Raw genomic sequence first — 27,132 nt, 5'->3', positions numbered from 1 at the left:
GGAAGAGAATGTGAGAAGGTTTTGGTCAGAGAGAGGAAGAGGTGAGTTAGAGAGGTTAGATAGGGAGCAGAGGCGGGTGAAGATGAGGTCCAGTGTGTGGCCATCTTTGTGGGTGGCTGTAGAAGACCTTTGAGTGAGGCTGAAGGAGGAAGTGAGAGATAGAAGTTTAGTGGCAGCTGAGAAGGAAGCGTCAATGGGGATGTTGAAGTCACCCATGATGATAGTAGGGATGTCTGCGGAAAGGAAATGAAGTAGCCAGGTGGTGAAGTGGTCAAAGAAGGTGGTGGCTGGCCCTGGGGGGCGGTAGATGACAGCCAGTTGGAGGGGTAGTAGATGCACACGGAGTGCACCTCAAAGGAAGGGAGGGTAACAGAGGGTGGCAGTGGGATTGGGGTGAAGGAGCAGGTATCTAACAGGAGAAAACCAACTCCTCCGCCATGTTTGCTGCTGCGACGGGGAGTGTGAGAAAGGTGGAATCCACCATATGAAAGTGCAGCAGGAGGGGCTGTGCCAGAAGGTGTGAGCCAGGTTTCGGTGATGGATGAATTGCAGATATTCTAATGTATACACATAAAAAAATAATAGTATGAATACAGATTTATCTGGAGTGTTATCGGGGCGGGGGGGGGGGGGGTTGAATTAGTTTGAATGGAAGAAAAAAAATCAAATCCTTAGAAGATGACAACTTTATTGTATTTTATGTACAACAATAACAATGAAACCATGTAACATTGAAAATATCTTTGTTCTACTGATGTCCCTTTGTAAAAACTATTGTGTAATTTTCTTAATAAATGATCTAATAAAAAAAGTGTGCCACATAGTCAGTTCTAAAGTAATTTCCCTCTCTCATTCAATAATAAGTCTGTTATATGTTTTTGTACAATTTGTCAAAAACGTATATAGTTTGAGTTATTTTAAATGGTCAACAAAATACTATTTTCCAGTAATTCATTTTTCACACTCTGGGTATGATAATGTCTTCTCCTCTGTGTGGGATTTTGACTTCTCATTCCTCGTGTTTGGTCCTGTAAAAACACTTCTATAAATCTCCCATGCTGGCACGGTTCCAGCATTGTCAGCACTTGCATTTCGGTTGCTCAGGTTTTTATGTTATATATGTTTTATGTTCAGACAAATCGAACAATAAGAGGAAGTCAAAGAGAAGTCACAGCACTGGCTTCCTGTTCATGTTCAATACGTCTTAGGGTGGGGACAGTGAAGCTGGGGCTGATTGGGCACAGAGCTCATGTGAGGCAACAACCTCATATGAGCCCCACGAAGGCGAGTGACGATACCACTGGAACAGCACCAACACGGAAGATGAATATGATTTTATTTTAACAAGGCCAAACATGAAGACAACTCCTTTAAGAAAATAACATTTCCGCTTAAAACATTTCCCACTTTAATGACATTAAAAAGGCTTCTCCCCTGTGTGGGTTCTCTGGTGGTGATCAAGAACTGATTTCTGGTTAAAACATTTCCCACATTTTGAACATGAAAAAGGCTTCTCCCCTGTGTGAATTCTCTGGTGGTGATCAAGATGCTCTTTACGTGTAAAACATTTCCCACATTCTGAACATGAAAAAGGCTTCTCCCCTGTGTGGGTTCTCTGGTGGTTATCAAGATGCGCTTTCTGGTTAAAATATTTCCCACATTGTGAACAGGAAAAAGGTTTCTCACCTGTGTGAGTTCTAAGGTGTATAACAAAATGTGATTTCTGGTTAAAACATTTCCCACATTCTGAACATGAAAAAGGCTTCTCGCCTGTGTGAGTTCTCTGGTGTCTAACAAAATATGATTTCTGGTTAAAACATTTCCCACATTCTGAGCATGAAAAAGGCTTCTCCCCTGTGTGAATTCTCTGGTGCTTAAGCAAATCTGATTTCCGGCTAAAATATTTCCCACATTCTGAACAGGAAAAAGGCTTCTCCCCTGTGTGAGTTATTTGGTGTATAACAAGATGTGATTTCTGGTTAAAACATTTCCCACATTCTGAACAGGGAAGAGGCTTCTCCCCTGTGTGATTTCTTTGGTGTATAACAAGATGTGATTTCTTATTAAAAGATTTCCCACATTCTGAACATGAAAAAGGCTTCTCCCCTGTGTGGGTTCTCTGGTGGTGATCAAGAACCGATTTCCGGTTAAAACATTTCCCACATTCTGAACATGAAAAAGGCTTCTCCCCTGTGTGAATTCTCTGGTGGTGATCAAGATGCTCTTTACGTGTAAAACATTTCCCACATTCTGAACATGAAAAAGGCTTCTCCCCTGTGTGGGTTCTCTGGTGGTTATCAAGATGCGCTTTCTGGTTAAAATATTTCCCACATTGTGAACAGGAAAAAGGCTTCTCCCCTGTGTGAGTTATTTGGTGTATAACAAGATGTGATTTCTGGTTAAAACATTTCCCACATTCTGAACAGGAAAGGGTCTTCTCCCCTGTGTGATTTCTTTGGTGTATAACAAGATGTGATTTCTTGTTAAAACATTTCCCACATTCTGAACATGAAAAAGGCTTCTCCCCTGTGTGAATTCTCTGGTGCTTAAGCAAATCTGATTTCTGGGTAAAACATTTCCCACATTCTGAACAGGAAAAAGGCTTCTCCCCTGTGTGAATTCTCTGGTGCTTAAGCAAATCTGAGTTCTGGTTAAAACATTTCCCACATTTTGAACAAGAAAATCTGTTCTCTGCTGTGTGAATTGTTTGATGTTTAAGAAAAGACTTTTCAAGGTGAAAGCTGTTTCCATATTTGGAAGGTGTAAACGGCTTGTTTGATTTAGGAACAGTTCGTTTTTTAATGCTTATTTTGTGACTTTGATTTTCCTTAGTAGTTGGTAATGAATCAGAAGACAGGACCTGTTTCAAAGGATCAGATGACAGATCTTTGCTGTGAAGGGATGATGGTACATCTGGTGTAATGACATTCACTTCAATTGTATCCTGTGTGATGTCAAGATCATCTGATTTAAAAAATGAAGATGTCAGCTGCCCCTCTGATCTCCTGGTACAGTAATCTGCTAAGAATTAAACCAATTATTTTTCAATGAAATATCCTCAAATTTAATATTTTTTGAACATTTCTACTTAAACTGTCATTAAAAATAGCAAGTTATGTAAAATATGTTAATTCACCAACAAAATGACAGTTCACAGTCTAATAGAAAACTTCATCGCATGAACCAGTGGATCGTGGTGTTCAACTGTTTGTTCATTCTGCCTCCCAAATATATAATAAAAAGCCACCAAACAATGTCATGCAGACAAAATACTACCAATGAAAAGTTCTACTCATCTTACAAAAAACAAGTCCCCACTCAGATCCATCATCTGTCAATGGAAAAACAGAGGTTTCAACATTATTAGTGGCTTGAAAAGCAACATTGCTTCCATAAACCAATCTAGCAAAATCCACTCTTCCAAAGTTAAATCTCCTCCTCGCTTCGGATCCTTGCAGTGTGCCCAAACCACATTTAGCATCCATGTACTGTATTTGGCATTACTATAGCGAGAAGAACCCACTTAATTTATGGTGCGTGTGTCTTCTGGAGCACAATCTGGGCACTATGTGTTGGATAATAAAATGGTATACATTCAATTTTTAATGTCCAACATCCACTGCATGCTAATTATCGGAAAGTGGCTGTGGAGTCAAAATTGTCACTACTCCTGTAGATTAATTCACAGAGGGTTATACTGTCCAAAATGCAGTCACTTTATGGGGATTTCTACTGCTCTGGTTTCTGACATTTTGTCATATTAGGGCTTCTACAAATGTTGTATCCCATCTTCTCTGGGATCTGCTCCTATGACATCTGCTTATTCATTCTGTAGGTGGTGCTGGTAATGGAGGAGACATCAGAACCAGAAGCTCTGGAGGGCGCAGACTGTCGAGCCACCAAGTTTAAGGTGCCTGCAACCTGTGATACCATCCATTCTGGCAGGGGTACCATCTACTCTGGCAGTTTGGGTGTGCACGCTGTCCAGCATATTGTTGGAAGCTGCGAGATACAGGCTTGTTCTCCTCTGGTTCAGTCCTCTGTACTCAGCTCCCAGCTTGTGTATTTGTTTCCTGTTGTGACCCCGGCCTGTTTACGGACTACTATTGTGTCTTTTGATTTTGTATTTTCTCTTCCCTCACGGTTGTAGCCAGACTACCTGACTATTCTTCTTGCCATGTCATACTACTGAAAAGCAAGTATCAATGTGGCCCAAGCCTAGGGGTCTGTGTGTAAGTCCAGATGTAAAGGGGTTAAAGAAGTCAAAGGATGATGGGCAAAACTGCGACTATATAACACACCTACTGAAATAATCAAGCTGAACAGTCTTTTTAGGTATATATTAAAAAAAAAAATGAGTAACTAACGGCAAAACCTCTTCGGGGTAATTAGAGTTTGGGACTCAGTGGCTCTTAGCAATATAAACTATCGTAAAGGCCAATATTTCTATCACATTAATTTCAATAAGAAATATACTTTTAAATAGAACTATTTATAAGGCTGTGTGCGCACGTTGTGTACTTGCTTGCAGAAATTTCTGCAAGGTTTCTGCATCTCTTGGCAGAAAAATGCAGCTGACAATACGCGCTGTTTTTATGCATTTTTGTGAATCCAAAGAGCTAAATAAAGATATATATATATTAAAAAAAATAATAGTTGTGATGTCATTTCCTTGTTCAACCTCTTCAGTCAGATACCCTCATTAATATTAAATAAAGACACACACACGCACACACACACCAGCCTATGTAGGAGCAATAACAATTTACCTACATATGCTGTAACAAAAAATTAGTTGTCAGAAATCTGCGTGAAATGCAACATCTGTTTATATTTCAAAATATTAACTAAAAAAATTGAGTGGGCTCCCGCATAGTTTTCATGACCAGCAGAGGAAAAGCCGACAGCTGATATTAATATTCAGGCAAGGAGCCAATAGCCAAAGATTTGCAGGCTACGAGTATTAATATCAGCTCACAGCTGTTTGCTTAGGCTTTACTGACTAGTTTACAGGGAACCCCCAGAAAAAAATTGACATGGGTTCCCCCTATAAAATCAAACCAGCAAAGGCTAGGCAGACAGCTGTGGGCTGATCTTAATAGCCTGGGAAGGAGTTATGGATATTGGCATCCCCCCAGGCTAGAAACATCAGCTCTCAGCCACCCCAGAAATGGCGCATCTTAGAGATGCGCCAATTCTGGCACTTAGCCTCGCTCTTCCCACTTGCCCTGTAGCGGTGGCAAGTAGTGTTCACATTTGTGGGGTTGATGTCACCTTTGTATTATCAGGTGACATCAAGCCCACAGGTTAGAAATGGAGAGGCATCTATAAGACCTCTATCCATTAGTAACCATAGTGACATTGTATAAAACACAGACACCCAGACTAAATTCCTTTATTTGAAATAATCACAGACTCCTTTATTGAATCAAAATTCACCATACTTACTTAACGCCTAATCTCCGACTCCCTTGTCTCCTGCAAAAAATAATAAACCAACATATAATACTGTCCTGTCCACTGTAGTCCATTTAATACCGAGTGTCCCATGGCGATCTCATGTGTAGAACAGTCACATCAGGAGATGTGACTGTTCTACCCGGCCTCGGGCAATACACTGACAGGAGGTAATTATTTCTGCAATATATCACTGCGCTGCCGTGAGAGTTCACCAACTCCAATGCTCTCAAGGCACTACCGCAGCGATGCAGTGAGAGCACCGGAGCTGATGAGCTGATTAACTCCAGCGAACTCTCACGGCGGCTCAGTGATACACTGCAGGAGCGATTACCTCCTGTCAAAAGACGCAGCCAGATGGGAGTAGTAGTCCAATCAAAGGACGCCTGGGTATACAGGTCTCATCAGTACACACACACACACCCCCACAAGCACATATTCTCCACCCACACACACTCTTCCTCCTTCTGGCAATATTTCCCTTTGACAATTTGCAGCTTTTTTGGCAGCAAATCTGCAGCAAATCCGCAAACCTTTTTACACCTGCGTTTTTGCTGCCGATTTGACTGACTCAGCTGAAGTCAATGAGTCAAAAACGCTGCAGAAACGCAAAAAGAATTGACATGCTGCGGGAAATAAAACGCTGCAAATATGGACAGAAATTTACTGATAATGTGCAGAACACTTCAGGATTGTCAGTGAATTACCTTTAGTATTCCATTGTGTTTTTAGAGCATTTACACACGCGAAAATGCGTATACATTGTGTGCATACAGCCTAATAGTGCAGAGCTGACGTGTGATAAATTTGAATCTCAAGCATTTGGAAAAGGGAATGGAGACCCCTTTTAACTCCTTAACGACCAGAGGTATTTTTGGTTTTGCATTTTCATTTTTTGCTCTCCTTCTTCCCAGAGCCATAACTATTTTTTTCGTAAATATTGCCATGTGAGGGCTTGGTTTTTTTGTGGGTTGAGTTGTGTTTTTGAACGAGAGCTTATTTTTAACATATCGTGTACTGGAAAACGGGAAAAAGATTCTAAGTGTGGGGAAATTGCAAAAAAGTGCAATCCCACAGTTTATTGTTTGGTTTTCTTACTATGTTCATTAAATACTAAAACTGAACTGCCATTATGATTCTCCATGTTATTATGAATTCATAGACACCAAACATGTCTAGGTTCTTTTTTATTTAAGTGGCGAAAAAAAATTCCAAACTTTATTAAAAGTAAATAAATTGCGCCATTTTCCGATACCCATAACGTCTCCATTTTTTGTGATCATGGGTTGGGTGAGGGCTGATTTTTTGCACACCAAGCTGACGGTTTTAATTATACCATTTTGGTGCAGATACGATCTTTTGATCGCCAGTTATTGCATTTTAATGCAATATCGTGGCAAGCAAAAAAACGTATTTCTGGCGTTTCTACTTTTTTTCTGGCTACACTGTTTAGCTATCATGTTAATTCTTTTTTAATATTGATATATCGGGTGATTCTGAATGTTGCAATATCAAATATGTATATGTTTGATTTTTTTATTATTTTAACCCCTTAGCGACCGCCGATACGCCTTTTAACGGCGGCCGCTAAGGGTACTTAAACCACAGCGCCGTTAATTAACGTTAATTAAAGTACATAGCGCCCCCCAGAGGCCGATTTTCTCCGGGGTCTCAGCTGCCGGGGATAGCCGAGACCCCAGAGAACATGATTCGGGGGGTTTTTAACCCACCCCGCATTTGCGATCGCCGGTAATTAACCGTTTACCGGCGATCGCAAAAAAAAAAAAACGCGATCTCTTTTTAATTTCTCTGTCCTCCGATGTGATCGCACATCGGAGGACAGAGAAAAGGGGTCCCAGGTGGCCCCCCAATACTCACCTAGCTCCCCCGATGCTCCTCGTGTCTCCCGGTGGGCGCCGCCATCTTCAAAATGGCGGGCGCATGCGCAGTGCGCCCGCCGGCCGGCACCGGGAGAATCTTTGGGGTCTCGGCTGCTGGGGGTAGCCGAGACCCCAAAGAGCATGATCGGGGTCGGTTTTACTGACCCCTGTTTTGCGATCGCCGGTAATTAACTGTTTACCGGCGACCGCAAAAAAAAAAGTAAAGTGTAATTCTCTGTCCTCTGATGTGATCGCACATCAGAGGACAGAGAAATAGGGGGATTCGGGGACCCTACAATACTCACCTGTGTCCCTGGATCCTCTTGCTGCTCCTCCTTGCCGCCGGCAGAAGAAAATGGCGGGCGCATGCCCAGTGCGCCCGCCATCTGTCTCCATCTGACGGCCGGCAGGAGAACAGCAGTTGGGGCTAAAATTAGGGTTAGGGGTAGGGTTAGGGTTAGGGGTAGGGTTAGGTTAGGGTTAGGGCTAAATTTAGGGTTAGGGTTGGGGCTAAATTTAGGGTTAGGGTTGGGGCTAAATTTAGGGCCCGACATACCGACGCACGTTGTGAAAATTGTGCACAACGTGGGCAGCAGCTATAGTTTTTCAACGCATCCGCTGCCCAATCTGTGTCCTGGGGAGGAGGGGGCGGAGTTACGGCCACGCATGCGCGGTCAGAAATGGCGGATGCGACGTACAAAAAAACGTTTCATTGAACTTTTTTTGTGCCGATTCTCCGCCAAAACACAACTGATCCAGTGCACGACGGACGCGACGTGTGGCCATCCGTCACGATCCGTCGGCAATACAAGTCTATGGGCAAAAAACGCATCCTGCGGGCACATTTGCAGGATCCGTTTCTTGTCCAAAACGACGGATTGCGACGGAATGCCAAACGACGCAAGTGTGAAAGTAGCCTTAGGGCTAGGGTTAGGGTTGGGGCTAAAGTTAGGGCTAGGGTTGGGGCTAAAGTTAGGGTTAACGCTGGGATTAGGGTTAGGGTTTGGATTAGGGTTGGTATTAGGGTTAGGGTTGGCATTAGGGTTACGCTTGGGATTAGGGTTAAGGTTAGGGTTGTGATTAGGGGTGTATTGGGATTAGGGTTAGGTTTGAGGTTAGGGTTGAGATTAGGATTAGGGGTGTGTTGGATTTAGGGTTTTGATTAGGGTTATGGTTAGGGTTGACATTAGGGTTGTTTTGGGGTAAGGGTTGTGATTATGGTTAGGGTTAGTGATTAGGATTATGGATCAGGTTGGGATTAGGGTTAGGGGTGTGTTGGGGTTAGGGTTGGAGCTAGAATTGGGGGGTTTCCACTGTTTAGGTACATCAGGGGGTCTCCAAACACGACAGCCAATTTTGCGCTCAAAAAGTCAAATGGTGCTCCCTCCCTTCTGAGCTCTGCCGTGCGCCCAAACAGTGGGTTACCCCCACATATGGGGCATCAGCGTACTCGGGATAAATTGGACAACAACTTCTGGGGTCCAATTTCTCTTGTTACCCTTGTGAAAATAAAAACTTGGGGGCTACAATATCTTTTTTGTGAAAAATATTTTTTATTTTCACGACTCTGCATTCTAAACTTCTGTGAAGCACTTGGGCATTCAAAGTTCTCACCACACATCTAGATAAGTTCCTTGGGGGGTCTAGTTTCCAAAATGGGGTCACTTGTGGGGGGTTACTACAGTTTAGGTACATCAGGGGCTCTGCAATCATAACATAATACCCGCAGACCATTCTATCAAAGTCTGCATTCCAAAACGGCGCTCCTTCCTTCCGAGCTCTGCCGTGCGCCCAAACAGTGGTTTACCCCAACATATGGGGTACCAGCATACTCAGGACAAATTGGACAACAACTTTTGGGGTCCAATTTCTCTTGTTACCCTTGTGAAAATAAAAACTTGGGGGCTAAAAAATCTTTTTTGTGGAAAGAAAAAATATTTTTTATTTTCACGGCTCTGCATTATAAACTTCTGTGAAGCACATGGGGGATCAAAGTGCTCGCCACACATCTAGATAAGTTCCTTAAGGGTCTAGTTTCCAAAATGGTGTCACTTGTGGGGGGTTTCCACTGTTTAGGCACATCAGGGGCTCTCCAAACGTGACATGGCGTCCAATCTCAATTCCAGCCATTTCTACATTGAAAAAGTAAAACGGCACTCCTTCTCTTCCAAGCTCTGCGGTGCGCCCTAACAGTGGTTTACCCCCACATATTGGGTATCAGCGTACTCAGGAGAAATCGCACAACAACTTTTGTGGTCTAATTTCTCCTGTTACCCTTGTGAAAATAAAAATTTGTGGGCAAAAAGATCATTTTTGTAGAAAAAATGTGATTTTTTTTTTTCACGGCTCAACGTTATAAACTTCTGTGAAGCACTTGGGGGTTCAAAGTGCTCACCACACATCTAGATAAGTTCATTAAGGGGTCTAGTTTCCAAAATGGTGTCACTTGTGGGGAGTTTCCACTGTTTAGGCACATCAGGGGCTCTCTAAACGTGACATGGCGTCCGATCTCAATTCCAGCCAATTCTGCATTGAAAAAGTCAAACGGCGCTCCTTCACTTCTAAGTTCTGCGGTGCGCCCAAAAAGTGGTTTACCCCCACATATGGGGTATTGGCGTATTCAGGAGAAATTGCATAACAAAATTTATGGTTACATTTCTGTTTTTACACTTGTGAAAATAAAAAAAATGGTTCTGAATTAAGATGTTTGCAAAAAAAAGTTAAATGTTCATTTTTTCCTTCCACATTGTTTCAGTTCCTGTGAAGCACGTAAAGGGTTAATAAACTTCTTGAATGTGGTTTTGAGAACCTTGAGGGGTGTAGTTTTTAGAATGGTGTCACACTTCATTATTTTCTATCATATAGACCCCTCAAAATGACTTCAAATGTGATTTGGTCCCTAAAAAAAAATGGTGTAAAAATGAGAAATTGCTGGTGAATTTTTAACCCTTATAACTCCCTAACAAAAAAAAATTTTGTTTCCAAAATTGTGCTGATGTAAAGTAGACATGTGGGAAATGTTATTTATTAACTATTTTTCGTGACATATCTCTCTGAGTTAAGGGCATAAAAATACAAACTTTGAAAATTGCAAAATTTTAAAAATTTTCGCCATATTTCCGTTTTTTTCATAAATAATCGCAAGTAATATCGAAGAAATGTTACCACTAACATGAAGTACAATATGTCACGAAAAAACAATCTCAGAATCAGCGGGATCCGTTGAAGCGTTCCAGAGTTATAACCTCATAAAGTGACAGTGGTCAGAATTGAAAAAATTGGCCTGGTCATTAAGTACCAAATTGGATCTGTCACTAAGGGGTTAAATAGGGCAAACGGGGGGGGGGGGTGATTTGAACTTTTATTGTTTTTTTTATATTTTTAAAAACTTTTTTTTTTTTACTTTTGGCATGCTTCAATAGCCTCCATGGAAGACTAGAAGCTGCCATAACCCAATTGGCTCAGCTACATACAAGCGATGATCAGATCACCTGGATGTAGCAGAATTACTCACTTGATATGAGCACCCACCACGTGGCGGTGCTCACAGCAAGCCAGCAGTGACAACCATAGAGGAATACAGGAGACCTCTGGTTGTCATGCCAACCCATTAGTGACCCGTGATTACGTGATGGGGGTCACCGATGGCCAGATTTCTGGCGCGATTGCCAGAAGCACATGTTAAATGCTGCTGTCGCGTTTGGCAGCGGCATTTAACAGATTAATAGCCGAGGGTGGATCGCGAATCCACCCGCAGCTGTTCCTTGCACATGTCAGCTGTTCAAAACAGCTGACATGTGGCGGGAAAGATGTGAACTCACGGCCGGAGCCCACATCAAAGCGAAGGTGTCCGTCATCGGCGTACATTTACAACCGATGTAGGAAAGGGGCTAAGGACTAACACGGAGTTACAGACTCAGATAACTGAGGTAGGGCGATCCCACCACAATCAAACTATCATACAGATGAACTGGTAAAAAAAGGCATAGAATAAAAAAAACTATGATACATCCCCAACAACAGCGTATGCATGAGGGGAGAGCTCATACACTAAACCAGTGTTGCACTCATATATGATGGCCCATTGGAGCTACTATGAGTCCTGTTCAGAAGAGTAGAAAAAGTATTAGAGCCCCCATTTCAGGAGAGATTGTGCAGTATTCTGAATTTCTTACGATTGAAAAGATAATGTAATTTATGACGTGGAGTGAATCCATGAATCCAGGGATCGAGCCATGCCAACACATCTCCTGCAGGCGTGAATAAATGTATATTATAGTCATCAGCCACGCACAGCTTAGAGATACAGTATATCATGGCACAGGTGTAACGTCTTTTAAGAAGTTTATCACAATCCTACTTGAAGTTATTTGGTTTTAAAAGAAATTAAAAATTCAGAATAAAGGGAAACTCTGTTGTTATTGTACAGAAATTCACACTTGGCCCTCACTGCACATTTAATGTTGTCGATCATAAAAGTGAAGTTCGGCCAGAAAGACTGGACCTGGTCTTGTAGGGACCATATGAGCTCATTCAGCAGCTCAGAAGGGAGAGAAGGGAGATTCATCCAATAAGATATCAGGGTTCTAGGAAGCCAACAGTATCAATACCCTCCACTTTCCCCTACAGGCCCATAATTATATTTTTCTTCAAGTTTTTCTAACTTGTCAGCACATTCTATGTATGCTGTCATTTGGCTTTGTAGTTTATAGATCTGGGCAGGTTACGATCAACATCTCCCCATTTCAGGCTATAGGTTGATCCTTCAGGCTCTATGTTCTATAGAAAAGGGCTTTTAATGCCCAAAGTAATTTGAACAGTTTTGGATGGAGGAGAATGTTGTGGTCTAGGAAAAATAGTGATCACACGATTGTGATACAGCTGTACTACACCACCGATAAAGCAGCCACAGCCGGTGACTGAGAAGAATCTGTGACTTCTCTGCATTTAGTGGTTACTACTCACCTGTGTAGTCATATGTAGGAATCTTCTCTTTACACCGCTCATTATTCTTCACATATGACTCTATAGCATTAATATGGGTCAGATCTTCACCCTGAAAAAAATATTGTAAAAGTCACAGACAGATGGCAAAGTCACATCTATGATCAGCTCTAATCCTACCATCTCCACCGTTCTCATTACACAAGTATAAACCGGATTACTTACCGGTAATTGTATTTTATGGAGTCCACGACAGCACCGACTGAGAGAGGGGATCCGCCCCCAGAAACAGGAAACCTACAGATAAAAAGGAGCGGTTCCCCTCGCCTCCTCAGTTGGATTACAGAGTACAAGAGGAACCACCAAGAAAACATTAGAACATCTTCATAAAAACCACTCAATATGTATAAACATATACCTCAATATATACTACCATCACCCGGAGTGAATTACATACACATCCAACAGAGGGAAGTGAGTGGGTGCTGTCATGGACTCCATAAAATACAATTACCGGTAAGTAATCCGTTTTTTATTCTCACCACGACAGCACCCACTGAGAGACTTTCAGAGAACCATCATCTTGGAGGGACCACCATATTGAGGACAGATCTCCTGAAAACCAAGTCCGAAGATGATGACAAATAGAGTCTCTAGTGGTTGTAAAAGGTAGGTGGTGAAGACCATGTTGCAGCATTACATATCAGATCAATCGAGAAGACCTTCACCCTTTGCTGAGTAGGCCAGACAGATTGTATCTCTGATCCAATGTGATAAAGTGATCCTTGTGACTCCAAAACCCTTTCTGTGGCTCTGAAAAGACACAAACAGGGCCCTACTCTACCTCCAGAGGCGAGTTCTGTCTATATAATGTAGGACCGCTCTCCTCACATCTGGGGTGTGGAATCTCTTGGTCGAGGTGACGGGGAGGGATCCCTTGCTTGGTTCGGGGGTTGGAAGCAGAAAGTTTCCGGAAGATGGGTTTGGTGTATCCTACTTTAGCACTGATACATAAAGTCTGGGAGGCAATTAAAAAGATTAGGGGTTTGGAGCACTTGACAAATTTTTCCCGGATATGGCAAAACGAGACTCTACCATTAACCATTTGTTAAAATGGGAGAATTTAAAAATTGGATGAGACTGGGAATACAGTACATGGTTCAGGTGCAGGACTTACAGGGACTGGTGGCCTTTGGAAAGGTGCAGGAGGATTATGAAAACAGCTAAAATGGACACAGCCAGCTCACCAAGCAGCCACCGCAGGTGCACGGAACTCCACGTAGATCAGCGTAGTCATCAGATGAGGAAAAAAGAAAAGAGTCGTTCCAGCTCCATATTCTTAAAATCCAGGCTTGAAACTTTATTGTGCCAATGTAAAAACAGTGGATACATGCTCTCCGGCCGCACACCGGGACACAGACAGCGACGCGTTTCGATCACTAAGGATCTTTATCAAAGCTGCATACATGTAATTGTGTGCTCATTATATAAGACCTAATGACCAATGCAACCCTAGCAAGTGGTCACATGATCCAGCACAAGGTCCTTCAAGTGAAAAAGGACTCACAATCATCGCACATAACTTGACAAAATTTGACATATAATAAAAGAAATAAACAAGAAAAAATTACTTCTTAAAACCATAACAAGAAACATGCAAATAACATTAATAATGAAACATCAGTTCACTATGTTTGTTGAGACCTGCAGGAAACCGGGTGTTGAGGTAATAGATCCAAAAAGCCTCACGAGTGTGAAGCAATCGTCTCATGTCTCCACCCCGTGATGGTTTATTAACCCGTTCAATTCCCTGTACTCGAAAGAATTGAGTGCTGCGCGCATGGACTAAAATAAAGTGCTTCGAAGCCGCAGAGATAGTGCGAGTTGAATTACCAGTGTGACCAATGTCATACAAATGTTCACCTACCCGAACTTTCAATTTGCGTGACGTGCATCCCACATATGATAACTGGCACATGGTGCAATCGATTTTATAGATAACAAAATCGGTATTGCAATTAATATATTGCTTGATATTAAAACTTTGAGAGTTATCGCTACTATGAAACATTTTTGTGATATTCGCATGTGCACATGTTCTACATTTATTAGAGCCACATTTAAAGAAACCATTATAATCAGGCCATGTCCTGCTCCTCTGACTCCTAGTACAAAACATACTTGGCGAAATTCTATTACCTATAGAGAGGGCTTTCCTAGCCACAACACTAACGCCAGTTTGTAAGATTCTAGCCAAACTTTCATCTTCATATAAGATAGGGAGAAATTTATTAATAATGCCCCTGATCTGATGGAACTGAGGGCTGAATTGAAAGCAAACATAAGGTTTGCTGGCGTCACGGGGAACTGATGGCATGTTTGGCTTGCGAGCAATAAGATCCTCCCGTTTCTTGTGACTAACAATTTCTTGCGCCCTATTCAGAGTCATCATGAGGTTCCCGATAACGAATTTTTGGGTATGAATTTTTCCGAACAAATGTCTCTGGTTACTTTACAATCTCTCAATACAGAGAATCAGCTTAATATTCCTATTATTAATACAGATCAGGGGCATTATTAATACATTTCTCCCTATCTTATATGAAGATGAAAGTTTGGCTAGAATCTTACAAACTGGCGTTAATGTTGTGGCTAGGAAAGCCCCCTCTATAGGTAATAGAATTTCGCCAAGTATGTTTTGTACTAGGAGTCAGAGGAGCAGGACATGGCTTGATTATAATGGTTTCTTTAAATGTGGCTCTAATAAATGTAGAACATGTGCACATGCGAATATCACAAAAATGTTTCATAGTAGCGATAACTCTCAAAGTTTTAATATCAAGCAATATATTAATTGCAATACCGATTTTGTTATCTATAAAATCGATTGCACCATGTGCCAGTTATCATATGTGGGATGCACGTCACGCAAATTGAAAGTTCGGGTAGGTGAACATTTGTATGACATTGGTCACACTGGTAATTCAACTCGCACTATCTCTGCGGCTTCGAAGCACTTTATTTTAGTCCATGCGCGCAGCACTCAATTCTTTCGAGTACAGGGAATTGAACGGGTTAATAAACCATCACGGGGTGGAGACGAGACGATTGCTTCACACTCGTGAGGCTTTTTGGATCTATTACCTCAACACCCGGTTTCCTGCAGGTCTCAACAAACGTAGTGAACTGATGTTTCATTATTAATGTTATTTGCATGTTTCTTGTTATGGTTTTAAGAAGTAATTTTTTCTTGTTTATTTCTTTTATTATATGTCAAATTTTGTCAAGTTATGTGCGATGATTGTGAGTCCTTTTTCACTTGAAGGACCTTGTGCTGGATCATGTGACCACTTGCTAGGGTTGCATTGGTCATTAGGTCTTATATAATGAGCACACAATTACATGTATGCAGCTTTGATAAAGATCCTTAGTGATCGAAACGCGTCGCTGTCTGTGTCCCGGTGTGCGGCCGGAGAGCATGTATCCACTGTTTTTACATTGGCACAATAAAGTTTCAAGCCTGGATTTTAAGAATATGGAGCTGGAACGACTCTTTTCTTTTTTCCGCAGGAGGATTATGGTCTACCGAAGGTCTGCAGATTTCAATATGGGCAGTTTCGGCATGCTTATGTTACGCAGAGCAAGACGATGAATATGGAGATTCACAAGGATATATTGCTTGGGCATTTATAAGGATCTAATGCATGCTTTTTAAAATAATTATCCTATTAGACCACAGGGGAAATGGGAGGAGGAATATGGTAGGATAAAGGAAGATAAATGGGAAGTGATTATGGAATATATACCCCAGTTATCGCTGAGTGAACCGGGCAGACTCTTGCAGATATATGTACTCCATAGAGTATATAGGACTCCTGAACGGCTCTATAGAGCGGGTCTGAGACAGACTTCTGAGTGTCCTTGGTGCCGAATGGAGGAGGCTGGAATTCTCCATATGTTATTGCAGTGTCCAAATCTGAACCCATATTGGACAGCGGTGCTTAATGCCATTGGGGGAGCATATGGTTGTAGGACTGAGAGGGACCCTGTGGTGTGTATTCTAGGATATGTGGAGGAGGTCCAGGTACATAATAAATATAAGGTGGCAATAGCTTGATTGCTATATATTGCGCGTAAACTGATCGCCAGATACTGGATAAATGAAGATCCGCCAATGTTGAGGGAATTTCTCAGACAGTCTGACTCTATTGTGAATATGGAAAAAAACATTTATGTTAAGATAAAAGGCATAAGAACATTTGAGACACTCAACACCTTGGGTGGAGAGATGACCCTGAACTTAGGTTATACCATGCATTATTCGCTGCTCTTGTATGTAATGGGGGGAGGGAGGAAAATTCTGAAACTAATGACCATTGCTAATATTGTTCTCATTGCTATTTTTGTTTTATTGCATTGTACCTTGAATTTGGTTAAATAAAAATGTATCTGATTTTTTTTTAAAAAAAGGTGTGGAATCTCTCTTCCTCAGCAGTAGAAGGGTTAACAAAAAAGGAGGGAAGGAAAATCCCCTGACTTCTATGAAACCTGGCAGCTACCTTAGGGAGGTAGGAAGGATCTGGCTTCAGCAGTATCCTATCAAGAAATACTAACAGGAAAGGACGGTCTATAGATAGAGCCTGTATGTCACTAACTCTTCTAGCTGATGTTAAAGCAACTAACAGAGCAGTCTTTAATGATATGTACTTTAATGCGACAGACTCTAAAAGGTTCAAAAGGAGGACCTGTCAGGGCATCAAGGACCAGGTTCAGGTCCCAAGGAGGCAAGCGAGCAATGTGTACAGGGTAACTACGCTCACATGCTGAAATAAACAGTACAAACCATCTATCTTCCTCAATATTACGACTAAATAGGGCTCCCAAAGCTCATATCTGAATCTTTAATGTGTTAATTGAAAGACCCAGCACCCGACCCTTCTGCAGAAACTTGAGAATTGCAGCAATTGGAACCTCACTAGAGAAGGGCCCAGTATGAAAATTAAGGAACTTCCTCCACACTCTACTGTATATCTTCGTCGTGAATTCTTTCCTACTCTGCAGACTGACACTAATCAGGTTGTCAGAAAACCCCCTTAGTTTCAACATCTGCCTCTCATGTTCCACGCTGTCAAGCGGAGACCCTTCACCCGAGCATGAGGGAATGGACCCCGGTAGATCAGGCCTGGATCTGATGGGAGGATCCATTGGTCTCTTGGGCCAGAAAGGACCGATGAGAATTACCCTTGCCCTCTCGTCCCTGATCTTCCTGATGAGCAGTGGAAGCACCATCATTGGGGAAACCGCATAGGCCAGACTGAACCGCAAAGGGAACTGGAGGGAGTCGACCATCTCCGGCTGATCTGCCCTGTCCAGGGAGGCAAACCTTTGGACCTTTCTGTTGTCCCTGGTAGCATATAAGTCTATTTCCGGAAGACCCCACAAGTCCACAAAATTCCTGAATACTTGGTGGCTGAGACCCCATTCTCTCGGATATAACGTATGGCGACTGAGGAAGTCCGCTTTGAGATTTTCCACTCCCTTGATGTGAATCGTTGAGAGGGACAAGAGATGGGTTTCAGCCAGTTGGAGAATCTCCACCACAGTAGACATCAGCACTTTTGATCGAGTTCCGCCTGGCCAATTTACATATGCAACCGACATGGTATTGTCCACAAAAACTCTCACGAGACCCCCGCAGCTGTGGGAGAAAGTGATGTAGAGCATGACTGACTGCCTTTAGTTCCTTTAGATTTGAGGAGTCATCAGCCTCCTCTATGGACCACTGCCCCTGAGCCAGGGGTCCATATGAGCTCCCCATCCATCAGGATTAGCATCCGTAGTAACTATCCTGGACGGTTTCACTACTCATGGAATCCCCTTCCCTCCTGGTCTTCTGGGACCTCCATCAGGACATGCTTAGATAATAGACATAAAACCTCCAACTCAAGAGACTCCTGTTGTGCTGGAGATCTAAGGGTATGTGTCCACTGGCCGTTTTACATGCGGATTAGCTGCGGATTGAACGCTGCATACAACCGCAGCATTCAACCCGCAGCGTCCAGATGTTACAGCATAGTGGAGGGGATTTTATGAAATCCCGTCTCCACTATGCGTCTGAACACGCACCCGGCGGGGCCCTGCGTTTACGGACATGCAACGTGTCTTTTTAGAACGCAGCATGTCTGTTTACATTGCGGCGACGCTCCATCGCCGCAAGATAAATCACAGGGCCCTATGCATTGCACATATCCGGAATCACCGCGCGTTCAGAAGGAGGCGGCGCTTTGGGCGGAGCGGGTTTGCCGCTCCATCCAAAGCGCCGTAAATCCGGACAGTGGACACGCACCCTTAGAGAGGTCATGACAAAGGAATCCGGGGGGATCCAAAGAAACTCTAGTTTCAACCCCAATGTTACTAAGCCCAGGGTCCAGGGATTAGAAGTGATCTCCCGCCATCTGTGGCAAAAGAATTTTAACATGCCGGCCACAGGAGGGTCAGGGTCAATGGAATTTATTACTCTTCCTGAAAGAAGATCCGCTAAAAAGGGCACCTTTTTGTTTGGTCTCCTTTGTTTCCCAGCCATCTCGGTTTTCATAAGGCCTCATTCTACCGAATGGTCGCTTTCTGAAGGCCCTCCTGTAGAACAGAACAGACTGGTTAGGGATCCCCTTCTTTCTCTCTCCCGTCTTGGTGAGAATATCGAGCATGCTGCCAAACAGGAACTCACCCTGGAATGGAATTGCGCACAATTTAAACTTTGATTGCGCATCTCCCTTCCAGCCCTTCAGCCATAAGGCACGACAAGCAGAATTAAGAAGACCAGCTGACCTTGCCACCAGGCGTAGGGAGTCCACTGAGCATCAGCTAGATATACTGTAGTTCCCCTAATCAATGGAATAGAGGACAAAAGCCTCTCTCTAGACAATCCTTTCTTGATCTGTTCCTCCAGCTGGTCCACCCAAACAAGCATTGACCTTCCTGTACATGTGCTGGATATAGCCAGTCTAAAGCCTCTGGTGCAGGACTCCCATGATCTTTTAAGTAATGTCTCTGCTTTGCGGTCTAGAGGGTCAGATAAGACCCCAGAATCTTTTACAAGCAGGACAGAATGCCTATAAGTCGAGGCCACTGCAGAGTCCACCTTGGACTAAGCTGTCAGGTCATCAATTTCAAAGGGACAAAGGGATACCTCCTCCTGGAAGATGAAGAGAAGAACCCTCGTGCTGTCCTTGCTTGCTCCATTCGTTCCTGACCAAATCCTTCACCGCACCAATAACCGGGAAAGCACATCTCTTTTTCTGCGAGAGACCTGCAAACATAATTTCCTTTGTAGATCTAACTTCTTTCACCTCTAAAAGCCCCATCATATTTCTAACTGATTTCACCAGGTTATCCATACTCTCTATGGGAAAAAAGATAACCCTTCTTCACCAGATGACGATGAATCAGAAGCACCAGAGGGTCCAGCCTGGTCACTACCGGAAGCAGAACTGGAGACAGGGGTAACTCTCCTTGCTTTGGACTTATGTTTCCTAAGGACTGACGTTCCTCTCTTATCATTAATCGTATATCAGCGCATCTAACTGAGGACTCCTCCTCTAAAGTCTGGCTGATACAACTCTGACACAATCTTTTAAGATAGATGTCAGGAAGGGGTTGTGAGCACAAGGCACATTCTTTGTGCTTGGCTTTTTTAGTTTTCTTAGGCTGAAGGGGAGGTACACAGAAAGAAGGTGAATTAGCTTAGTAGGCAGAGTCATGTAACACTCACCCAGTGAAGCTGTGATGTGGTACCGGTTTTGGAAGCGGAGGCACAGCACGAGTTCTAGAAGGTTCAGCTGCCTTACTCCGTACCCTCTTGTCAGTGGAATCACCATCTCTGGAACGCCCACTGCTGCTCTTGGGATTGCAGTGCAGCTGCACTTCCACCTCCTGTGGTGCACCTCAGATTCTCCTGGAGAGGACACCTTTGGGACACATTGGCAGCAGGAGGCCGCCAGATCTTATACTTACAGCCCGTCCATCTCCAGAACAAGCCTCCCCGGACCCCAGGAAGTGAACCCAAGCAATTTCAGTTCAGGAATGCTAAATGGGCAGTGCACATGCGTGGGCCAAAACCTGGAAGCACTGCCCGATGGAAGAGCAGGGCAGCCGATGCACGCATCCCGCTCCACAAGATGAGTGCCGGTCTGTTCCTACCGCACCACATTCCGTGTGAACAAGGAAGGCCTCTCCCGGATCCTGGCCTCACATCATCCACCATCAGACGAGGGGGAAGTCTGACAGGCAGGGCTCTCCAGACACTGCTTCTGGTGTCACAGCCCCTGCTGTTCCCCAGATACCGCACAGGTGGCATGGACAGGCCCAGGTAAGGCTTTCTCTGCAGGTTCCCGCAGGAACAGGAAACCAACTGAGGAGGTGAGGGGGACAGCCCCTTTTTATCTGTAAGTTTCCTGTTCCTGGGGGCGGATCCCCTCTCTCAGTGGGTGCTGTCTGCGACAATAAAAAAACCCATATAATACTGGTGGATAAAACAAGACTTAGCACAAAGACTTAAAAGTTGTATACACATCATAGGGGAGATCTCATGACACCATCTCTCCATCTACCTGATGATCCTGAGGAACATTGGGATCTTCTTGTTTACAGTCCTGTGGAAGAAGAACACAGGGACATCTCTCTGGTGTTGTCCTCTTACTGGATAGATCTGGAGGAAACACATACAGGGACTGAATTTATTCTTTACATACAGATTATTATAGACCATGTGTATTTAGTCCTGTCTATTACCTGGTGATGTGAGGGGCTGGGGAACCTCCATCATGACGTCCTTGTACAGATCTTTGTGTCCTTCTAAATACTCCCACTCCTCCATGGAGAAATAGACAGCGACATCCTTACACCTTATAGGAACCTGACACATACAATGATACCGTCATCCCCCCGATCCCTTCATAGCGTTACTGTATAATGTCCCAGCATTCCCAGCAGTGTCACCTCTCCAGTCAGCAGCTCAATCATCTTGTAGGTGAGTTCTAGGATCTTCTGGTCATTGATGTTCTCATGTATCAGGGGGTGAGGTAGAGGCCCCGTGATTGGGATCAGTGGTCTTCCCCATCCCCTAGACACAGGGTCCTGACAGCGCTCACTAGAGGTCTTCTTCACTACTGTGTAATCCTGGTAATGGAGAGACACATTAATAAATCTCACTACAGACATTTCCAGAGTCCTCACCTCTCCAGTTCTGTCCATCTGTTATTCCCATAGATAAGAATGATGTAATGTGACGTCATCAGAACCTCTCACCTCTCCAGTAAGCCGGAAGAGGATCTCTAGGGTTAGGTGTAATATTCTCTCTGCCATCTTGTCTCGGTCCATATCCATCTTTAATGGGTAAATAAGGAAAATTCCCTCAATAGTAGATCTTCACAGAGGATCGGATATTGTAAATACCTGAATGAGAAGAAGATGAGCCGATGTAACATCATAAAATTCCTGTAGATAATAAGGGGAAACATATAAGAAGATAAAACTTGTAGATGTTGTATTCTATAGTCTTGTATGGACTGGAACGTAAGATGAATTACTGACTAAGACATCTCCTCCATGCTCCCAATCACTGCCTATGTTACTCACTGCTTTGGCGACTGATTGGCTGTAAGAATCATAACTTTGTTAGGACTGAGCAGAAGATACAGAGACTGGCGGGAACCCAAGCAGCAATGGTATATTTGCTATTTTACAGTATTTAGTTTTCTTCTTTCCATCTAATAATAAAACCTATATATTTAGGCCACAGACAACAAGCAGTTTCTTCCTCGGAGTCGGCAGCTGAATACGTTTCTCATAGACTCATCTTCCATAACGCTAATTCTCGTCTCATTTACCGACCCTGGAATCGGCATTAGCAATACTGCAGGAGATATTCATTACACGGGACAGGAGAAATAACTACTTCATGATGAGGACGACATCTTCATCTTCTACTACGGCTCTAGAAACAGATTTGGCCAGAGTCCATCACTGACTCCATCACCACCGGCCTCTATATGAAGGTTTCCCGACAATAATGTGTGGGGCCCCGTACTATGGGAGTAATACAGGTTTCCTTGGTTCCCGACTTTCATAGTTGGGTCGTTTGTATCTACCAGCGGAAAAGGAACAAAACCATTGTGATTCCTATGTGGAGGAAACACAAACCCCCTAAATATAACATTTTATAACAACCCCACAATCTGTGACTCTTCAGGGTAAATCGCTCTCTCCCCATTGGATTAGAGCTGATACTATGAAGCTAAAGGGACTAAACAGACTTTCTGTCACCTCCATAAAGGGGCACTTTACTGTGTTTGTCAGAACTGTCCGAGGATTATTAGAGGTGATAGTTTCCCCCCAATTAGAAGGGACACCTGTGGATATTGGGGTCTTTACCTGCTACAGTTCTGGCATACCTCCCAACTTTTGAAGTTGGGAAAGAGGGACAAAGTTTGCGGCGCGCAACGCGTGCCGCTGCAAATTTTAGGCCACGCCTCTGACCACACCCATTCACTAGTCACACCCATATCCACGTCCCAACCACACCCATTTAGCACTGCTGATCACACTGTTCATAAAGAATAATTCTAAACAAAAAAATATGGCCACACTGCTCCATACTGTATAATGGCCACACAGTGCTCCATACTGTATAATGGCCACACATGACGCTCAATACTGTATAATGGCCACACATGATGCTCCATACTCTACAATGGCCACACATAGTGCTCCATACTGTATAATGCCCACACAGTGCTCCATACTGTATAACGATGATACACATGATGCCCACATGATGCTCGATACTGTATAATGGCCGCACATGATGCTCAATACTGTATAATGGCCCCACATGATGCTCAATACTGTATAATGGCCGCACATGATGCTCCATACTGTATAATGGCCGCACATGATGCTCAATACTGTATAATGACTGCACATGATGCTCCATATTGTATAACGACCGCACATGATGCTCCATACTGTATAACGACCGCACATGATGCTCAATACTGTATAACGGCCCCACATGATGCTCAATACTGTATAATGGCCGCACATGATGCTCCATACTGTATAATGACCGCACATGATGCTCCATACTGTATAATGGCCGCACATGATGCTCCATACTGTATAATGGCCGCACATGATGCTCCATACTGTATAATGGCCCCACATGATGCTCCATACTGTATAATGGCCACACATGATGCTCCATACTGTATAATAGCCCCACATGATGCTCCATACTGTATAATGGCCGCACATGATGCTCAATACTGTATAATAGCCGCACATGATGCTCCATACTGTATAATGGCCACACATGATGCTCCATACTGTATAATGACCACACATGATGTTCCATACTGTATAATGACCGCAGATGATGCTCCATACTGTATAATGGCCACACATGATGCTCAATACTGTATATTGGCCGCACATGATGCTCCATACTGTATAATGACCGCACATGATGCTCCATACTGTATAATGACCGCACATGATGCTCCATACTGTATAATGGCCACACATGATGCTCCATACTGTATAATGACCGCACATGATGCTCCATACTGTATAATGGCCACACATGATGCTCCATACTGTATAATGGCCACACATGATGCTCAATACTGTATAATGACCACACATGATGCTCCATACTGTATAATGACCGCACATGATGCTCCATACTGTATAATGGCCACACATGATGCTCAATACTGTATATTGGCCGCACATGATGCTCCATACTGTATATTGGCCGCACATGATGCTCCATACTGTATATTGGCTGCACATGATGCTCCATACTGTATAATGGCCGCACATGATGCTCCATACTGTATAATGACCGCACAGGATGCTCCATACTGTATAATGACCGCACAGGATGCTCCATACTGTATAATGACCGCACATGATGCTCCATACTGTATAATGGCCACACATGATGCTCCATACTGTATAATGACCACACATGATGCGCCATACTGTATAATGACCGCACATGATGCTGCGTACAGTATAATGACCACACATGATGCTCAATACTGTATAATGACCGCACAGGATGCTCCATACTGTATAATGACCGCACATGATGCTCCATACTGTATAATGACCGCACATGATGCTCCATACTGTATAATGACTGCACATGATGCTCCATACTGCATAATGGCCGCACATGATGTTCCATACTGTATAATGGCCACACATGATACTTCGTATCGTATAATGGCCACGCATAGCTACTCCTACACTTTGCACACACTGCTCCGCTCCGTACACACGGCTCCACTCCATACATCTCATACACACACGGCTCCACTCCGTACACCTCGTACACATTCAGCTCCGCTCCGTACACCTCGTACACATTCAGCTCTGCTCCATACACCTCGTAAACATTCAGCTCCGCTCCATACACCTCATACATGGCTCCGCTCCATACACCTCATACACACACGGCTCCGCTCCATACATCTCATACACATGACACTACTCCGTACACCTCATACACACACCGCTCCATACACATTGCACATGCTGCTCCGCTCCGTATACCTTCCACACACACAGCTCCGCTGCGTACACATACGGCTCCTCTCCATACATCTCATACACACACAGCTCCGCTCTATACACATTGCACACGCTGCTCCGCTCCATATACCTTGTACATGCATGGCTCTGCTCCGCACACCTCGTACACACGTGGCTCTGCTCTGTACACCTCGTACACACATGGCTCCGCTCCGTACACCTCGTACACACGTGGCTCCGCTCCATACACCTTTCACACTCTGCTCTGATTCGCACACCTCTTACACACACGACTCCGCTCCATACACCTTTCACACGCTGCTCCGCTCCGTACACCTCGTACACACGCGGCTGTGCTCCGTACACCTCTTACACACAACTCCGCTCCGTACACCTCGTACACACGCGGCTGTGCTTCGTACACCTCGTACACATGCGGCTGTGCTCCGTACACCTCTTACACACGCGGCTGTGCTCTGTACACCTCGTACACATGCGGCTGTGCTCCGTACACCTCGTACACACGGCTCCGTACACCTCTTACACACGACTCCACTCCGTACACCTTTCACATGCTGCTCCGCTCCGTACACATGCGGCTGTGCTCCGTACACCTCGTACACATGGTTCCGTAGACCTCTTACACACGACTCCGCTCCGTACACCTTTCACATGCTGCTCCGCTCCGTACACACGCGGCTGTGCTCCGTACACCTCGTACACACGCGGCTGTGCTCCGTACACCTCGTACACACGCGGCTGTGCTCCGTACACCTCGTACACACGCGGCTGTGCTCCGTACACCTCGTACACACGCGGCTGTGCTCCGTACACCTCGTACACACGCGGCTGTGCTCCGTACACCTCGTACACACGCGGCTGTGCTCCGTACACCTCGTACACATGACAATGCTCCGTACACCTCGTACACACGACTCTACTCAGTACACCTTTCACATGCTGCTCCGCTCCGTACACCTCATACACAGGCGGCTGTGCTCCGTACACCTCGTACACACGACTCCACTCCGTACACCTCGTACACACGACTCTGCTCAGTACACCTTTCACATGCTGCTCCGCTCCGTACACCTCATACACACGCGGCTGTGCTCCGTACACCTCGTACACACGACTCCGCTCCGTACACCTCGTACACATGACTCCGCTCCGTACACCTCATACACATGACTCCGCTCCGTACACCTCGTACACACGACTCCGCTCCGTACACCTCGTACACACGACTCCGCTCCGTACACCTCGTACACATGACTCCGCTCCGTACACCTCGTACACACGACTCCGCTCCGTACACCTCGTACACACGACTCCGCTCCGTACACACGCGGCTGTGCTCCGTACACCTCGTACTCACGACTCTGCTCCGTACACCTTTCACATGCTGCTCCGCTCCGTATACCTCGTACACACGCGGTTGTGCTCCGTACACCTCGCACACACGCGGCTGTGCTCCGTACACACGACTCCGCTCACCTTTCACGTGCTGCTCCGCTCCGTACACACGCGACTGTGCTCCATACACCTCGTACACACGACTCCGCTCTGTACACCTCGTACACACGACTCCGCTCCGTACACCACGTACACACGACTCCGCTCTGTACACCTCGTACACACGCGGCTGTGCTCCGTACACCTCTTACACACGACTCTGCTCTGTACACCTTTCACAGTACGAGGTGCACCGAGCGGAGCCGCGTGTGTACGAGGTGTACCAAGCGGAGCCGCATGCGTGTGTGAGGTGTACCAAGCGGAGCCGCGTGTGTGTATGAGGTGCACCAAGCGGAGCTGCGTGTGTGTGTATACACGAGGTGAACCGAGCGGAGCCGCGTGTGTCTGTGTACGAAGTGTACTGAGCGGAGCCTCAGCCGCGTGTGTGCACCGAGCGGAGCTGCAGCTTGTAATTAGCACATGATGATACAGTGACTGACTGTCATAGGGGCTTAGCCCTTTTATGCCTGGGGAAATAAAGCAGCCACATTGATGTGTTGTCTCTGTCTCCCAGGAGGCTGCAGCTGCTCCTCCTCCACAATGCACTGGACGGAGTCATCTCTGTGACATCCACTACTCACTGATCTGCATCTGTCCCATTAGCAGCCTCCAGTCCTCTCACGGTCTGCTGCTTACATTGCCCCCGGCACCCAGGCTGTGTCCGGCTGTGTTATGTCCCCTCAGGTGTCCCCTCTCTCTGAACTGTGAGGCACACTGGAAGACTCAGGAACACACC

The 27,132-nt window shown here is 44.7% G+C and overlaps 1 protein-coding gene across 3 annotated transcripts; it reads right to left on the bottom strand.

Moving 5' to 3' along the window:
* Window positions 1–671: 671 nt before the first annotated feature.
* On the bottom strand, window positions 672–27,132 carry LOC138663396 (oocyte zinc finger protein XlCOF7.1-like). Of its 3 annotated transcripts, none has more exons than XM_069749574.1 (7): window positions 27,033–27,132; window positions 21,588–21,734; window positions 21,279–21,458; window positions 21,072–21,195; window positions 20,891–20,988; window positions 12,303–12,393; window positions 672–3,021 (listed from the first exon to the last, which is right to left on the bottom strand). In XM_069749574.1, the coding sequence occupies exons 2-7, from the start codon at window positions 21,663–21,665 to the stop codon at window positions 1,418–1,420; spliced, it is 2,175 nt and encodes a 724-aa protein (XP_069605675.1). In that variant the 5' UTR covers window positions 21,666–21,734; window positions 27,033–27,132; the 3' UTR covers window positions 672–1,417. The 3 variants fall into 3 exon arrangements, with proteins under 3 accessions (XP_069605675.1, XP_069605674.1, XP_069605676.1); XM_069749573.1 differs by having other exon boundaries at window positions 26,978–27,099; XM_069749575.1 differs by having other exon boundaries at window positions 672–3,018; window positions 26,978–27,099.

The sequence above is a fragment of the Ranitomeya imitator genome, chromosome 2, assembly GCF_032444005.1.
Source record: "Ranitomeya imitator isolate aRanImi1 chromosome 2, aRanImi1.pri, whole genome shotgun sequence".
Taxonomy (NCBI): Eukaryota; Metazoa; Chordata; class Amphibia; order Anura; family Dendrobatidae; genus Ranitomeya; species Ranitomeya imitator.
The sequence above is the reverse complement of the archived record's forward strand: the minus strand, read 5'-3'. Positions and strand labels throughout refer to the sequence as shown.